Source organism: Platichthys flesus, chromosome 4 (genome assembly GCF_949316205.1).
Source record: "Platichthys flesus chromosome 4, fPlaFle2.1, whole genome shotgun sequence".
In the NCBI taxonomy this organism is placed as follows: Eukaryota; Metazoa; Chordata; class Actinopteri; order Pleuronectiformes; family Pleuronectidae; genus Platichthys; species Platichthys flesus.
The window spans coordinates 23,999,498-24,018,011 of NC_084948.1; the positions used below are offsets into that span (position 1 = coordinate 23,999,498).

At 43.1% G+C, this 18,514-nt stretch overlaps 1 protein-coding gene across 2 annotated transcripts; it reads left to right on the forward strand.

Annotated features, from left to right (window-relative positions):
* The first annotated feature begins 8,903 nt into the window (after positions 1–8,903).
* On the forward strand, positions 8,904–18,394 carry LOC133951747 (high affinity cationic amino acid transporter 1-like). 2 transcript variants are annotated; one of them, XM_062385874.1, is made up of 12 exons: positions 8,904–9,049; positions 10,426–10,841; positions 10,931–11,089; positions 11,548–11,719; positions 11,807–11,940; positions 12,029–12,251; positions 13,151–13,290; positions 13,998–14,100; positions 14,520–14,725; positions 14,822–14,973; positions 15,469–15,577; positions 15,668–18,394. In XM_062385874.1, the coding sequence occupies exons 2-12, from the start codon at positions 10,472–10,474 to the stop codon at positions 15,841–15,843; spliced, it is 1,944 nt and encodes a 647-aa protein (XP_062241858.1). In that variant the 5' UTR covers positions 8,904–9,049; positions 10,426–10,471; the 3' UTR covers positions 15,844–18,394. The 2 variants fall into 2 exon arrangements, with proteins under 2 accessions (XP_062241858.1, XP_062241859.1); XM_062385875.1 differs by lacking the exon at positions 13,151–13,290 and adding an exon at positions 13,649–13,785.
* Positions 18,395–18,514: the final 120 nt, after the last annotated feature.

The following is an 18,514-nucleotide window of genomic DNA, read 5'->3' on the forward strand; positions in this document are numbered from 1 at the left end:
GATCGTGTCATCGTCAGTGTTCCTCTGCCAAAACTAATTGTCTGCATTTGTTTTGAAAAAGTACATCTGATGTCTGGTTCAGAGCAACTATTGCAGCACATTTCTCTCACTATTGTTATTAATGACAGTAAATCAGTGTCGAGCCACAAGAAACTCGGTGGAGCTCATCTCTCCCAACGAGGCCCATCAGTCCCCTGAATCTAATCCTGCTGCTCCATCACTCACCTTCATGTCATTCTTTTAGATCCGAGAGTTGTTGAAATGTCAACAACAACAAAAATGTGCTACTACTTATGTTAAAGAATGTAAAGTTTTGTGTTAAACGGTCCAGAGGTGTTTGATTAATCCTGCGAACTAACAGACAGACAAAGAAATGCAGATCAAACCACAGACGGAGGTAATTCTGTGTTTGAAGATGGACAACGCATCTCCATCTCCTCCTGAATCCTGTCATCTCGCTGATCGGGGGACGGAGCTCGGCCAATCGCAAGGCAGCCTCAGCTGTCAATCATGACATCTCAAATAACTAATTAAAACCAAACTTGAACATAAATCAGTGTGATACAAACTATGCCTACAATGAAAGAAACCTTTTTTGAGGAAATGTCCCATCCACTAACATGGAGGAGCTTGGATTTATGATACTGCAGCCAGCCACTAGGGGGCGATCAAGACACGCATGTAATTTCCCTTCGTCCATCTTTAAACACAGTCTATGAGATAAATCATCACAATAACTGCATGCTAGCTGCATACTAACATGCTTTCAGATGCATACATGGTTATTTCATCTCCATCCCCTGCAGATACGACTGCCAGGAAATAAGCAGGACACACACACACACACACACACACACACACACACACACACATACTGAGCAGTAAAACAAGTAACGTGTTTTTGTGTGTGTGTGTGTCGTGTTGCACATGAGAAGATTTCCTAACCCTGAAAGCAGCAGAGTGTATTCTGTGTTGTAACAAATTGTCTTGTTTTTGTGTATTTCTCGTGAACACACGAGGATAGAAATGCCTGGAGGGAAAGATGCAGGGGAATCCAATATTGTCGTAGTCAGAAGTGAAGCGATGACATGCACAAAGAGGATGTTCTCAGAGGCTGACCCTTGAGACTAAACAAGTCAGGCAGTGGCTCCACCGTGCACGCCGCTGCAGCTCTAATGTAAACACGCCTGTTGTGATGCACTAGATTGTGCGACTGGAGGTTTTCCTGATAAATGCTCTTTAATGCAGAGACAAGAGGAATTAGAAATGCAATGTGAATTAGGTTAATTTGTGAAATGTTGGTTAGGTCACGTGATGTTTTATCTAATCATTTTCGGGACAAACGCTGGCGGCTATTTGATGTTAGCGCTCAAATTCGGATTTAAAGCAACAAGAGCTGTCATGGAAACACGAGATTGTGACGTGTGTGATGTTTAAACACCTTCTGTGGAAAGGATAAAAACCTGCTGAAATAGCATACAGAGAATATCTTTAAGGTAATTATGTCTAATGGTTCTTTACCCACTGTGCTGCACTTTGACCGACACAATAATGGACCATTAATGACACAAACTAAGAGAAGTTTATTCATTCTTGTGATTATTCTGTATTTTTCTCCCATTCTGTTATATAAAGAATAAAGTTCACTTTCCTTCTCGAGACCACTTGTTCTTTTCACTGCTGAGTATGTGGAGCAGGAGAAGCACATGTACTTTTCATCATTGTTTTTCTAAGAAGAGGTTGCCTGTGGTTCTCAGGAACAATCAGCTTCTGACGATTTGAGCACCTGGGGCACGCGGTATGGAACCTGATCCTTTCAAGACCGACTGGCTGCATTTTTCTCCAGGATTGAGACATTGTCCTCCAGAACGTTTTCAGTCTCTCACGCGGTCAAAGGCGTCGCCCTTGTGGGTTGGTTTGGAGGAACACGGCTTCAGCACCAGAAGACAGTGGATACAAAATGTAAAAAGCCCTGTGTACATTTGAGTTGAGCAGAGCTAAACAGTGGTGATACATGAAATACACATTTTTAAGGTTATTTTAACATTTTGCTGTTGTTTATATTAATTTTCATTCGCAAAGGTCGCCGGTGAATAAATCAGGTGAGCATCACTCATTGAAAGCGTGAGAGTGTGAGAGTGTTGAATATTTTTAGCAAACCAGCAAATTTCCCCCAAAATGTCTTAATATTCCTTCTGTGTCATTATGAGGATTTGAGGGGGGGGGGTCCTTTGTGGCCTGGATCAACCTGACTGGACTGGTTTTAATTTAAATGTGGTTGAGATGGATGTTAACGGCTCTTATAGACAGTCTATCAGGCAGAGGGACGAGTGTGCTGATATTCTCTTTTGTCATTAATAACATTCAGTTTTTCATGTTATGCAAAACACTGGCAGTGACTGGTTCAAGTGCAGATCTTCAGGACCCCCAGTGCCACTTGTTTTCTATTGTACAAGGTAATTAACCGCATCCTCCTGGTGTCTCACGTCTATTCTGTCCTCATTAAAACGGCTTGAATGAAAACCACCAGCTCTGGAGCTCCTGAGCAGCAGAACAGGGAAATAATGTACAGAGTGAGAACTGCATTGACACGGAATCCACCGGCTGTCGTCTATGAAGGGGGGTAAGACGCAGGGGAGGTTTCAGACGATCCACCAGAAGTGGTACTGAGTCTAAAAGGAGCAAAAATGCTGCAATATCTGGATAGAGAGGGGGGGGGGGCGTGCAAGTATTTCTTACGAAGTACTTCCTCCTCCGAGGTCCCACAGGAACTGCATTACTTCAAAATCACCTTAGAGCACTGACTCCCATTTATCAAGGCGATCCACAATTGGCCCACAGGGTGAGCGGCAGTCAACCGTAAATCCAGAAATGTCAGATAAGGCAGCATATACAGCACTTCTCTCCCCAATTACGTCTCTGCGAGCTCTGATACATGTAGTAGTTATAGTCAAAGCAAAGAAGGGAATCATGAAGCAGCCGCTCCCCAGCTGATCGCAACAACCTCTGCAGTTAGTCCCTGAGAGGCCTGAGGAGTTACTGATCTATAGCTGGAGGGAATCTCTCCATCCCAGGCTGCACGGAGCCCCGGCTTCTGCTGACTGCCGGATCCCCTTATATCGATAATCCCAAATCCTGGAGCAGGAGTTTAGGTCTCTGCTCATATATCGAGCATCAGGCCGAGGTAAGAGGATCACAACGTGGTGCAGCGGCGTTCTCCAGCCCCAGCAGGGAACTTGGGAGAATAGAGCGTGACAGCTTTGTTTCCCCTCCACTGAGAATTTGGGAAACTTTCACATGCGACGCAATAATCACCCTCTGCTGACGTGAGGATGAGGAGGAAGGAGGAACAGCAGGGGGAAGATGTGAACATATGCATACTGACACGGAGCCAAATTTCAAAATTAAGATGTGACTGCAGGGTGTGTGTGTGTGTGTGCTGGTGTGTGATCGCCATCCAGGAGGCCTCAAGGAGACGGCTGCAGCAGGACCAGCATGGAGGCAGCATGCGCTTGTCCACAGCGCCACCTAATGGTCGCAAATAGATAACCCTTGAAGAAAAGGGAGCATTTATAACCTGAGCCTCCCTTTTTCTTTTTTTTCACAGATACATGGAGTCACAAACAGCTGGGCGGACTTAGGCCACACCTGCGTACAGCCTATTGGTCAAAAGCGTCAGGTCTATTGTGAGGAAACCAGGGCTGCACCTTCTCTTAGAGGTCGGCCATTATCAAAGGTGACACCAAGGTTTTTACACTTGTATCCAATGTTCATTGACAGAGAACGCAGGTGCTTTAATGTGGAGGTTTTGACTTTGTCGGGTCAGTGGTTACAACCTTTTCCTGCAAGAATTATTGAGCCAGACTACACTTAATATCCAGCATACAATCATTCAGAATATTGAGTTGATCAGAGTCCTGCAGGTCATCATAATAATTTAAAGAGAAATAAAGAAATCCAGGAATTCTTGACTGTATTACTTGTCAGCATAGTGCGGTGGCCAACACATGCAAATAGTGAAAATGACGATAGAAGTGTTTCCAGGAGACCCAATACAAGTGATGAACCTGGCTGTAGCTCAATGCTTTGTGAAGTTCGATCACCACTGACGAGCAGCAGACTACAGACAGCTTCATCCCTTTTTTTTTGGGGGGGGGGGGGGGGGGTGCACAGCATGTGTCAACACATGTTTGTTTTCTTTATGTACACGTGTTTTTTATATATTTGAATGTGTCGAGGTCTCTCTGCCAGAAATCCCGATTTGTCCTCACTTGTTTGTTGTAACACAACAAAAACACAAAGATGCTCATTAACAGTATATGAAACGTGTGATGTGATGTGGTGTGGTGTGTGTGTGTGTGTGAGGTGGCTGCAGCAAGCACGAGCATGGGGGGTGCATTTGCTAGTGAACAGCGCCACCCAGTGGTTGCAGGTGGTACTTGCAGAACGTGGAGCGTTTATAGCATGACACGCCCCTCCATTTATTTGGGCGGAGGCTCGAACACTTTCAGGGCAACACCTCTGTTCAACCCATCTGTCAATAGTATCCGGTCGATGCCTGATCCCCATTGACAGGAAACCAGCCCTTCACCTCCTCTCTGTTGTGTCTTTGCGCAGAAGGTAAGAGGCGTTTTGAACTTTAATAATAACCTCTCCAAACCCTTATTTTGAAATCGGAGCTTGAAACTGACACATGTTGCACGTGCGAGTCTGTGAAGTTTGTTTCTTTTTGGCGTAAAAGGAGAAGAATGCGCGCGCTGCACCTCTGAGACTCGCGCGCTCCGGAGCAGTAGTTTGCGGGTTTGTGCACGTGGTGAGAAGAAGGAACCAGGAAGTATCCGGCTGATGCAACATGAGCTCAGCTCATCACAGAGCAGCTTTTAATGTGGAGGAGGAATCTGAACGTTACTGGACAGAGAGAGATGTGTTTCCTGCAGTTTCAGTTTGACTGAGTTCCACAGATCGAGTGAGAACAGAAGGGGAAACTTTTTCTTTGAGAGTATGTGTGTGTGGTGGGGGGGGCTCACAGGAACCCACCCACACTGTAAAAACAACAAACGACTTAAGTGAAACATCTAACCCACTATGAGGACTTATCTTCTTCCTATGTGAAGCTGTCTGTTTTCTCTGTTTTAAAATGCATGTAAACAAACAAACCCTGTGTATATTAGAAACATGTTAAAGTAAACTCCACTCAGTTAGATAATCATAATCACAGTTTTCCGATAAAGACTTGACTCATTTCCATCAATATCAACATATTGGGAAAGACGTGTTTATCTGTCAGCCACCAGGCGATTCAAATGGCTTGAATTGTAAAAAGCAACACAACACAATGCAGAATAGAACAACATGAAAATAGTTACGAAGAGAATAAAACGGATAATTAATATCAGATATAAAAGATTGACGGTGACAGTGCAGTATAAGAATCATGGGTCATTATTAGATTTAAGTCAGAGGCCAACAGGAAACTTCTCAGTCGGTGTACTGCGTGGGGAAAGTCTTCACAATAATATTAAAAGGAAAAAGGTTATGGCCTCAGGTTGGGAATCGATACACGAAACGTGGTCCACGATTTCAGTAATATCTATATCTCCATATGTAAATTAATAATTATAATAATTATTTTGTCCCACCTCAAGTGTCTGCATTATTATAATTATTAATTTAAAGTAAAGCTACTTTACTTTACTTTAAATTAATAATTATAATGATTATTTTGTCCCACCTCACGTGTCTGCATGTGCGTACATTTTATGACCTCTGTAAACATTCCTCTGCTCTGTACTCGCCTGGAGAAGATCCTGTGACACGAGGCACAAAAGCTTCTTAAGCTTCTTTCATTTTTTTTCTATTAATCCCAAATATTCCAGTATCTGATATCAAACATGTTTGATTTCAGAGTCAGTCACTGGGTCACATCTGAGGCTAACACTTGCCAGATATGTACCTTACGTGTGTGTGCCCCCCCCCCTCCAGCAGCTCAAGTATTAATCAGGTATTATTTTAAGCGGGAGCTGTGTCTTCTTTCACACTTGTTACCAAACAGTTGCTGTTATCACAAAGAATTATTCTGATCATTAACGCCTCAATACCTGGAATCACAGGCTCCGGTTTCAGGCCTCCGTTAGAAAGGTTGCTAAGTGTTTGTGATATTTTTTGTGTGTTAATTTGATGCTTCATATCTTCAGCACATTTGGAAGAATGAAAATGTAGAATAGCGTAGTGGCCAATTAGGTGTGTTTTTAAAAATATTTGCAAATTAATCTAAACAACGATGTGTGCAGTGTGACAACCTGCCAAATGTTTTATTCTTTCGAACATTTTAATGTGTGTCACCCAGTGAGCGGAGGAATGATCCTTGGAAATCCGGGACATTTATATTAACATATGTAAATATTCAGTTTGTGAAACGTTAGCCTGAAACATATGGCTTCCTGTGGTGTCATGCTGACAAGCTGGAGTGTGAATCCTGAGGGAGGTGCAGAATGTAAACACCGAGTCAGACGGTGAGAAGCTGCAAGGTCACGTCAGTCGAGCCAGAACAGGAGCCTGCTTCTGACACCGCACCTGGTTCTTAAACGGACATGACAACACCTCAGAATCCACTTCACGGATCATACTATTATTGGCTAGTGTGTGTGTGTGTGTGTGTGTGTGTGTGTGTGTGTGTGTGTGTGTGTGTGTGTGTGTGTGTGTGTGTGTGTGTGTGTGTGTGTGTGTGTGTGTGTGTGTGTGTGTGTGTGTGTGTGTGTGTGTGTGTGTGTGTGTGTGTGTGTGTGTGTGTGTGTGCGTGAGTTTCCAGTTATTTCCTCATGAGTGGGGTCATAAATCTGTTTACATAGTCAAATTATTTGGACTTATCTTCCTTATTGGGACAAGAGGACATGTTAAATTTGCAAAGCCACACATCTTTGGATATGTTTTGAAAAATGTTCATTGTTCAAGCACAGACTAAAAAAATATAAACATTTTATAAGTTTCCATATTAATTATATATATATATATATATATATATATATATATAAAGAGACTGAAAGGACTGGGGAACTTCAGGGACCAATCAGATTTCAGCTTTGGTCCGTGCCCCCCCTAGCCCTGCCCCTGGATCCGCCCCTGCTGCAGTGAAAGCCAGTTGTTAGACTGAGTGTGATGTGGTCCAGACGACCAGTGTAGCACCAGGTAGCAGCTTCCCCGTTTATATGAGATATCACGTCTGCAGTGAAGATTTATTTCTGTGCGTCATGGAGGCAGAGTTGTTCCAGTGTTAAATCAAAGTGATTGCGAGCCAGTAATTGTCACAAGTGCAATAAACGTTACGAGGATACTCCAGCTATAAACACCTCAGACTCAGAATAGTAGAAGCTGTTCTTTTTATAATACATGGCTGTTTGTTTTTAGTTCTGTCCTTCCCCAGCTGCAGTGGTACAAGGTCATCGTGGCCCTAGAGGTGTCGCCAAGGCCCGAATCCCCGGAGAGGAACGTTTGTTTGGCTCGTGTGAGCCGTCTGCTTTGTGATGGCCCTCACATGGCACTTTGTGTGCTCCGTCCCCGGTTACACAACAAGGGCAGGTGGGCTCCTTTGTAGTGCGGCTAAATGCCCTTCACGTGCCAAGTGCCAGCTCAGTGGGCTCCGAATGGGCTCCCTGCCACCTCTTCCATCTTCTTTTCCAAATCCACGCAGGAAAAAAACTGTTATCAAACACATCCGGCAGCATTTCTCAAATTTATGTTCGGCAGAGAAAAGTGTCAAGTTGCCTCGTGGAAATCTCTGAGTTAATGTGTTTTGTCCGGAGGCAGGTGGTTGTGCAGGTGTCCGTCTGTTGTGAGTTATAAATGTGACAACATTTGTAGCATCGTTTATCAGCCAACACGCACATGCTGGTTCAATATTACCGCTTGAGTGGTGTCCTTGTTGTGGCTGCTCACAGGTATATGATACAATTTGTAAAACATAACTATCTTCAGGTGGATTCAGGTCGTGTTCGTTTCAAGTTTGACCTCAGTTCTAAAGATTATGCCGGAGCTTTGCGCTAAATTCCTTGTGAGACACTAAACAATGTCACAGCCGACACAGGGGAGACGTTTGAAGGAGTATTTCTCCCACAGCCAAGCCGTGACGAGCATGTGACTCACTGCTATTCCAGATTCACCCGCGCAGCGAGCCCATTGATTGGCCGAGGAGAGGGCAGGGTCCATTCTCCGCCCAACCTGCTTTTTATAGCTCAATCTCTGCGTGCCCCATCATGTGGGTATGTGCTCGTGCCGAGCCCTCGACTGCTCCTCCACCTTTGTTTTCTCTCCCCTGGCTGGGATGGGACGCTCACCCTTGAGCGGCCTCTGAGGACATGTTCTTTCCATGTCCTATACTTTTTATTGACACTTCTGTCTTCCTGTTATCAAACACTTCTGGCCTGATTTTAAATATCTGGCCCCAACTGTCCCAGGTCATCACAACCCAGACGGACAACATGAAATTGTTTAACGACAACTACAGCTCATTTAGTCCTTGAATGTGTTTTTCTTCAAAGAAAATCGAGACTAGAAGAGATAACCCTCTTCAGCCTCATATATCCAGAGTTCTGTGATTGTAGCACCGTATACGAGACAAATGTACAATCACAATCTCTCATTAAGTCTTGAACAACTATTCCACTTTATACAATGACGTATGTCTGCTGTCAAATCGGGTCATCTAGCCCTCTTGTATTTGTTATTCGATGATGATGGTCAGTCCTGTGCGGGTGGAACATGGCCATCGTCACAGCTGCTCCGAGTGTTTGAGTCCTGAGGCCATGTGACACGTCACGCTTCTATTTGTGAACTGGACACCTGAATGGTTTGTATACTAAGAGGCTTCGGCGTCACATGTCGAGCCAGCGCTTGTAAACCTCTGTGTCTCCGGGCTCTGTTCATCTGAAGAAGGGAAATCGGTCCACAGCTACACACAGACACACACCACTCGGAGGAAGTGGTTGAGAGGATTTTATAGACTGAAAGAAGGGTGAAGGTGGAGGATCCTGCTTTGTATTGTGTTGTTGTGACAGTGAGTATTGTGTGTGTGTGTGTGTTGTTGTGTAGATCTGCTTTCTGTGCTGTGCTGTGGTTTTTAACTGGATTTCGATTGGATTTAGAAAAGTTTGGCAATTCCGGATTAATTCAAATTTACAGCATCTGGATATTCTACCTGCTATATTTCTATTAAATGGAGAAAAGCTCAGCAGTCCTTTCACATCTCGGTTTCGTCCTTTCTGTTTTGCTGCTGCCATCGTTGTAGCCTGGAACAAAAGAACTTCGCCACGGATAATTACAGGAGAGGAACAAGTCTTTCTAAGGTAGAATGATTGTCCAATCAGAAGCTGTGTTGGCTGAAGTATGTAAATTAATGGACTTTACGCAATCAGCCTCACTTCCTTAAGATCAAACTGGTCAGAGGCATTTAATTAATAATAAACTTGGCGTCATCAAATTTAGATATAAACTATATTTGAAAAGTTAAACGTCAGTTTTTAAGCTAAGATTCGTGTTTTTTTTCTGATGCTCTAATCAATACTAAAGATATATTGTGTATTAGTTTGTTCTCTCAATGTACTTGTTGCACATTGATGCAGTTTCCAGTTTACTTTTTATTTCAGTTTCAATATGAAACACTGCTATTAGATTGTAAAAGGCATATTTTAACCATTTTAAACACTTTCTACATTTGTTTATTGTCATGTTTTCATTTTCACACCAGAGGGAACTGAACTCAAACTCCTCCATATATGTATCTTTAGATTATTTCCTCGGTTTCCGTCCAAACGCTCTGAGCACTCGACAAAGCCGTCGGAAGCCTTTTGAACTTGGAACAGGAACAGTTGGGTTTATCTCTATAAAGTTAAAGTCTTGAAATTATTATGTTTTGATTTGGCTCTTCAAATTTAACGTAATGTCTTTTATTAGAATATATTCCTCATTTTTTCATGGATCTTTTCGTGTCAAGAACTTTGTAACCATCTTTAGATAAGTGCTATACATTTATTACCCTAACCCTAACCCTAAAGAAAGTGATAAAAAAAAACTGAATCTGCCCTTTGTCCAGATCCATGCCAAAATTGAAGGGGTTCTGTCTCGGTCCATATCGCATCATTCTAATAAATAACTCCCCGAAAGTGAAGCCTAAGCATCTCAATCACTCTCTACTGGCTGTTTTCAGTACATGTCATAAACCCTGCCTCCTCCATGTTAGTTGCATGGTAAACTGAACACTCAAAATACACGTCAAGTAGTTTTTGTGTAATCCTGCTTATAAACAAACCAGCCGACCAGTTAACAGACTGGAGTGAAAAGATACCCTCACTGGAGGAAGTAAGAAAACCACATGCACTGTGTCTGTTTTCATTTGTGTAGTAACACCGTGCTCCTGTCTTGTTATGTCCACAGGTGAAGTACCTACAGCAGAGCATCGGTACACATAGTGCCAGCCAGGATGATTCTGGCCAAACTGAAAGACGTGGGGAGGCAGCTCCTGCGGGTGAAGGTGGTCGACTGTAACGCCGAGGACTCCCGCTTGTGTCGATGCCTCAACACGTTCGATCTGGTGGCCCTCGGGGTCGGCAGCACGCTGGGGGCCGGCGTCTACGTGCTCGCCGGCGCGGTGGCCCGAAGCAGCTCCGGACCTGCCATCGTCCTCTCCTTCCTCATCGCCGCCCTGGCGTCCGTCCTCGCCGGTCTGTGCTACGCCGAGTTCGGCGCCCGTGTCCCCAAAACCGGCTCGGCCTACCTCTACAGCTACGTGACCGTGGGAGAACTGTGGGCCTTCATCACGGGCTGGAACCTCATCCTCTCTTACATCATCGGTGAGACCCTTTAAACAAGGGAGGGAAGGAGTTTGGCTTCTCCACCAGATAATTCATTCAGTTTCTATAAAATGATTTTCTCTGCACAGGAACTTCAAGCGTGGCCAGAGCGTGGAGCGCGACCTTTGACGAGCTGATTGGACGGCACATTGAGATATTCTGCAGACAATACATGACCATCAAGGCCCCGGGCATCCTGGCAGAGTACCCGGACATATTTGCAGTCTTCATCATCATCACTCTGACGGGTCAGGAACGGATCAGCTCTACTCTAGAGCTCTAGATACATCTTTTGTTTTCTATCTTTATTCACGAGCTCAGTCTTTCAGTTGGAGAGAAGTTGATATTAATGATTCCATGTTCAGATTTTTGTTATGCTCTTTCTCAAAATACTGCGCTGGCACTCAAATATTTCCGGCTTGTGCTTATTTTTCGGTTTCTACTCGAACTTGCACTTCTTCTGTGCACGTGTGAAACGTCTGCTCTCGGATTTCTGCTCAGATTTGTTTCTTCTGAGCGTGAAGAGGAGAGCTGAAGCTGGATCACAGGATGGTATATGAGTGCGAGTGCAGGGTTTTGAGTCAGAGAATTACAAACTGAAACTGAAACCGCAACCTCTTTTATAAAGAAAACTCTCATATGTTCTTTTTATGTTTGTGTTTTATGTTTACATTTTTCACTTTGTCTTTTTTCGGTCGTCGTGCAGGACTGCTTGTATTCGGAGTGAAGGAGTCGGCCGTGGTAAATAAAGTGTTCACCTGCATCAACGTGCTGGTGCTGCTGTTTGTGGTCATCTCTGGCATGGTGAAGGGGAACCTGGAGAACTGGAACGTGGACCCTGAAAAGATCCTCAACTTCACCAGAAACTCCAGCCTCAAGTGGGTGACATTAGGAACCTTTTAAGAAAGTCCCCATACAAAATATTGCTGTTCCAGTAATCAAACTTCTTTCTTTTTTATTTCCAGCATGACTTATGATTTGCCATCAAAAGAATCGCTTGGTGAGGGCGGTTTTATGCCGTTTGGCTTCTCCGGAGTCCTCTCTGGTGCCGCCACATGTTTTTATGCCTTCATCGGGTTTGACTGCATCGCCACTACAGGTGAGAGGAAGCCTGTCGATCTGATCATCATCTCACACCACACCGATCTTCCTCTGACATCTCCGGGTTGTGATTCCTCCCCCCGTAGGAGAGGAGGTGAAGAACCCCCAGAGGGCCATCCCTGTCGGGATCGTGGCCTCACTCCTCATCTGTTTCGTGGCGTACTTCGCCGTGTCCGCTGCGCTCACCGTGATGATGCCGTACTACCTGCTGGACAAGAACAGCCCTCTGCCCGTGGCCTTTAAGTACGTGGGCTGGGAGGGAGCCACGTACGCCGTGGCCATTGGCTCTTTGTGTGCCCTGTCCACCAGGTGAGAGGACCTCCAGCCGCCTCATGTCCTGCATCGTAAAACAGTTACAAAGCATTGTTTGTATTCATGTTTACATTCCGTGAGCCTTGTGTTGATGCTTTGCTGTAAACAACACCTGTAGATCAGTGGAATACTCTGAAACCATTGGCAGGAACCTGAATTGTCACTGGTGCATGAAAGAAAACAAAATGGGGCAGCCACATATTGACAAAATTGTTCTGATAAAAATGTTACGTGTTTTTAATCCAGCTTCACAACCTTTGTTCAGGACAAATGTTTGTCCTAAAATTTAGAACATTTTTGCATGTGATGTATAAATATATGTTGTAGTTGACTTTAACTGAATATTATAACAGCCCAAGCTAATTTGCAGAGCTCATCTTTATTTAGAGGATGTTGAATGATGCACTCCAGGCTATTTGTTTAATGGTTTGAGCCACTGGGTAATTTAATTAATGTTAATGATTAAGCAAAACAATATTCTGCTGACTCACTGTTTGCGATGAATTAGAATGATGACAAATGCACATTTGCACATCAGTAGGATTTATTACCCAACTGAAGAACCTATGAAACGTTGGTGCAGGTCTGGATCAGTGGTTGGATCCAGGAATGTTGTTTTAACAAACTAACAATGACGGGCGTTTACCCACATGTTTCATTAATTCATCACAGCCCTTAATATTTATTTATGCAATTTGTGCTGATCCAAATACAAATCCTGATCCAGTGGATTTAAATGTGGTTTCATAAAGGGACAGTTAGGCCTTGACAGAGTTCCGTGATCTTCTGAGTGACACTTAAATGTTTTAAATGACCCTGACACTTGTTCCCTTTTCTAATTGTGTGCATTCACGTGCACGGCATGCTTTTGTTTTTCTGTCTCCCCCAAACCTTAGTTTACTAGGCTCCATGTTCCCAATGCCCAGAGTGATCTGGGCCATGGCAGAAGACGGGCTGCTCTTCAAATGTTTGGCTAAAATCAGCGAACGAACCAAAACCCCTCTAACAGCTACAATAACATCGGGTGTTGTGGCAGGTGAGGTCGCGACCTATACCTACTAACTGGTTATGGGGGGGGGGGGGTCAGAGCCTTGCGTGACTCTTGGTTCACACAGCCTCAGCACTGGCACAAAACTAATTATGGTCACACCACATAAAGGCAGAAACTTGTATATATACAAAATTTCAGCCGTTTAAAACTCTGACCCGGCAACATCCTGATTGGACAACATGCTGTCTTGTCCAATCAGGATGTGGGGACGTGTGTGTCTGCAGCTGAGGCCTTGTGTGAGAAACCAGGGTTCACAAACTGAGGATTTCAGCACCACATTATAAACCTCTTCTTCCTCCTCCTTCTTCTCCTCTTCCTCCTTCTTGCTTCACCCTCGGCTTAGTCTCCTCGGCTCCCTGTTTCCGCTGCCTCGCATTATCTTTGCTATGGCTCGCGATGGTCTGCTCTTCTCCTTTATGGCACGTGTCAGCAAGAGGAGGACGCCCATCATCGCCACCTTGGTGTCAGGGCTCTTGTCTGGTAGGTAGCTGAGCTGAGGGCCAAGGCAAGACTGCCCCCTTGTGGCAGGAGGATGGTGGTGTTTTAGGTGCTGTTCTGCTCAACTTTCTCAAATTGAAAGTCTAGAAATTATTTGACTTTGTGTATTATGCGCTTACTCTGCTGTTTTATCCTGTTGGATTCATTTAGATATGTTTTTCTTTGCTGACATGTATTTCCCTCTGCTCCTGCAGCCGTGATGGCTTTCCTGTTTGACCTGAAGGACCTGGTTGACCTGATGTCCATCGGCACCCTGCTGGCCTACACCCTGGTCGCTGCCTGTGTGCTGGTCCTCAGGTAGAGTCCTCAGGCTGGAAAACCACACATTAATACATTCACAGACTGAGAAGGAATTCCTCTACTCAGAGGCAAATCAGAACAGTTCGTCCAAAAGTCTATTAGATACTGAGAGTTGATCAAATAAAAATAAAAAAAGACAAAGTTTTGGAAGCGCCTATTTAACAAGCCCTCAGCCTTACTAAAGTTTGTGAATGTATCTTATACATTTCATGTTTTTTATGCATTTTTGCAAGATAAAAAAGGATCATAAACTTTTGTATAGCGTAATCTATGCATAAAATTAACCACCAAATATGTACCAAAGCAATGGAATAAAATTGAATATAAACAGCGGGTTAAGACAGATGTCAGATTACATTTATGAATCATCTACATCAGTTGCTGCTCATTCATGTGTGGTGGTTTGTCGTGTGCAGGTACCAGCCCGTGCAGCCCAGTGCGTCCTACGAGATGGCCAACACTCAGGAGGAGCCGGACATCAGCGAGTCGTGTAGCGAGGTGAACATCGACATGCTGCCCCCGCCCGCAGATCGCCTCACCATCAGGAACCTGCTTTCCCCCTCGAACACCGAACCTTCCCCACTGTCTGGCTCCATTGTGAATGTTTGCACCAGTATCCTCGGTGAGGGACGCTCACACACACACACACACACACTCTCACACTCTCCTGGTTACCTGGTTATCATCCTCTGACGTTCTCCCTTCACCCCCCCTGCAGGTGTGTTGGTGTTTGTCTTCAGCATTGTGGCGGTTCATGGAGGGATGGCGCCCTGGTCTCTGACCATCCTCACCATCATCACGTTGATCTGTCTGGTTCTCTGCGGCATCGTGTGCCGACAACCTCAGAGCAAGACCAAGCTCGCCTTCAAGGTACAGCTCCCAGGAGAGAGCAGTTTGATGATAGTGTAACTGAAGACTCTATTATTGATTCTTACCTGCTCAGTTACTACACAACTTTTAGACTAGAAGTGTTTTCTTGCAAGTTTTTACAAAATTAAGCACATGTTTATTTATTTTTTTGATTGATTAAAATTGAACTCAATCTTATAATATAATTGTAGTAAATAATTTATTTCTATTGAGTAACACAGACACTTTGCAACTGCTCTAAAATGTGTTCATGCAGAAATGACCTAAATGAAACCCAGAAAATTAGAATGTTACTTAAGATCTATCGCTATTTAAAGTTGTTTGGCAAATATATAAAGTTGTTCATCGTTCCAGCTCATCTGCTCAAGGTATTTCCCTGTAACTCTACCCTCTGAGCTGTTTTGTCGTATTGTCTACATTTCCAATCACTTTTTGTGTCTTTTCTCGATATCACATGTTGGACTGTCTTAAACTTCCCACTCTCTCTCCTCCCAGGTTCCCCTGCTGCCCTTTCTCCCAGTCATCAGTATGTTTATTAACGTTTACCTGATGATGCAGCTGGACAGAGGAACCTGGCTGCGGTTTGCCATCTGGATGGCTTTAGGTACTTTTTGTGACCTTTTTAAGACCTGTATTTGTATTAATTTATTAGAAGGAATTCCCTTTTGCATTAATGCATCCACTCTATCTGCAGGTTTTGTTATCTACTTTGGCTACGGCATTCGAAACAGCGCAGAGGCCACGTCGAACAAGTCCGGCCCCTACAAGCCATCCAGCACGATGATGGAGCCCATGACCAAGGAGAAGATGGCCTTCCTGCATGACGGGCAGAGCGCCAACGCAGACGATGAAGATGACGACGAAGATTGAGGAAACAGGAGGTTCCCTAATCAACTCTATTCTGCGTATATATTAAAATAATGACGTGCGTCAGAAATCGCTGTAAATCCAGGAGACGTATGGAGACTCGTGTGAACCCGTCACTCAGAGAATTACTTTTTTTTTTTTATTAAATTGTCTAATTTGGCTGATTGACTCCGTAAAAGATGAGATGAATATCTGGAAACCAAGACTTTAAGTCAAGAAAACAAAATTTGTATAGATAAAATGGACTTTTTATGTTTTAACCATTTTGATATGATACCTTTTTACTGAGCACAAATGAAGCTGTGGATAGGACCCAGAGCAGATGTACAATACGTGCAGTACAGATGTGTATTGGAAACGTTTATTTTGGTTCCTTCATCTACAGGAACATTTATTTTACGATTGTTATTTTTTCTTTTTTTTAAAGTTATATTCGAGCTTGAACTTTTTTGAGAGTTCAGTATCTGTTACTTTCCTGATGAGGACCGATGCTGAACAATGAACAACCCCCCCACACCTAGTGATCAGCTGCTGGTTCATCACAAGATCATTTTATCAGTAAATTAAACGACAGGATGTCACTGTGACTTTTAATAAGTACATAATTACAAACTATAGAAGCTTTTTTAATGGAATGCAGCTCAACTTGGCTTTCGGCGACTTCGCTTGGCAGATTTCCTGGTAGATTTTTGTCACTCATCTTGCCGGGTTACTACTTTTTACATCCACATCCTTTTCCGTTGCATTTGAATGTTTAATTAAGAATGTGTAAATAATAATTCCTCAAATCACAGCTGATGAATTCCACTGTGTTGTAAAGGGATGACTGCTGTTACTGGGGAAAGTTCTAGAAAACACAACTGTGTGTCTTTTATTTTTATACAATAACTGTGGAGCTCGGACAGTCACAGCATGGTGCTACGTACATTATTGTGATTGAAGAGGTTGAGGTTTTGTATTTGTGCTCGTGCTCAAGGCACAAACATTTATCTGCGGAGGTCCGGTCGTCTCTCGCTTTAACAGAAGATACGAACACAAAATCCAAAACACAACTTCAAAAGCCACACAATGGAAACACAATCACAACGGATGAGATTAACAACAGACGCTGGCGATGAAATGAGCAGTGTAACTTCCTGCTGTCGGGTCACGATCTGTCATTTGTGAAAAATCCCTCAAATTTGGATGCTTTTCTATTTGAGGAGTTACGGTATAGGTGCCTTTTTGTATACCTTTTTTACCGTAAAACTTCAAATAAACAAGCATCGTGTTTTAAGCGGCGATTGGATTGTCCAGGTTTTCGATCGCATCAGGTTACTCCTCTCCTTACATCGTTAAGAATACGTTGTTGCTCGCTTCCGATGAGATTGTGTTGCTTTTGCATTTGTGTTTTCTGTTGATGTCACTTGTGTGAGACATCTCGGCAGCTGTATGTATCAGTGATATACGGCCCTACACCACATGGCAGTGATGTCTCTACCAGGGAACTGCACTTTTTACCTTGTCAACGTAACACAAGTTAAAGAAGCTGCTAATGTGACTGGATTCATTGGATATTTAAAGGGAGGTATTTAAGTGCGTGTGGGCCAAATTAATGTAAAACCTTTAAGAGGCCTGACCTGCTACGATTGTGAAATGTGTGTATATATATATATATATATAAACTGTGTAATCTGTATATAATGTACACTCTGGATTTTTGAAAATCCTATATGTAAATACACATAAGAGAAATTGAGCAATGTCAGAGGATTTACCTGATTTTTTAGTTTGCACTAACTGACTAACTTAAAATGCAAACAGGTAAATAATCACTCTTCCCTTTTTAAATGAACTCTAAGTTAAACTATTGTTGTTGTTTTGACCTGTACCCTGAATTGTGTTAATTTAATTGGATTATATGGTAAAAAAGACAAAGCTGCTGTATTTCCTCTATTGACGTAATTTAAAAGTTTAGAATACTAGATGTAAATAACACGTATACATCAAGATATTGAATCAGCATTAAGAAGTGAGATGAATCTGTAATAATAATTCGTTTTCTTTGCACTTATTTAAAGTAAAACAGATGTATTATTACTTGAAAGGCTAATTTTCTACATTTAAATATTTGTAAATACGGTTTTGATTGATTTATTTTAAGTTACTGCCCGTAGTACAAGTTTTACAACTATCAGCTTGCATCTAAAACCATTTGTTACTGACATCATGTGAAGTAAATCACACTGATTCATTGTGTCCGCACTGAAATACGTGTTGTGCGTTTGTTTTGTAAGAACCAGACCAGGGAGATGTTCTCGAGGTCAACACGATCTTCACTGATGTTGTGTCTTTTTTTATATCGTTGCCGCGTCGAGTTGTTGAAACCACAACAGTTTGGATGTTTGTCCTTGGAACTGTCTCTTCTGTGTAAACCGTTTATCTGCATGGGGACGTATTTAGAGGTCGGAGCGGCGCGGTTCAGATCTCCAGCTTCTCTATAGCTGCCCTTTTTCGTTGGTTGCAGTTTGTATAGTTTTCTGCTGTAAATAAATAATGCTGAAATTTAAAGCCACATATTTGTGTGTTTTTTCTTAGCTACTGTAGCAACACATTCCACCTTCATGTCACATATATGGTTTGCTCAATGCAGCCAGTTGTTTTCTATGTACTCTTCTGTTTCCCCCTTTATTTC

Coding starts and splice junctions, on each gene's coding strand:
- LOC133951747 (XM_062385874.1), top strand. CDS start 10,472: ATGATTCTGGCCAAACTGAAAGACGTGGGGAGGCAGCTCCTGCGGGTG. Junction 11,090..11,547: donor CATCATCATCACTCTGACGG/GTCAGGAACGGA, acceptor GTCGTCGTGCAG/GACTGCTTGTATTCGGAGTG. Junction 11,720..11,806: donor ACCAGAAACTCCAGCCTCAA/GTGGGTGACATT, acceptor TTTTATTTCCAG/CATGACTTATGATTTGCCAT.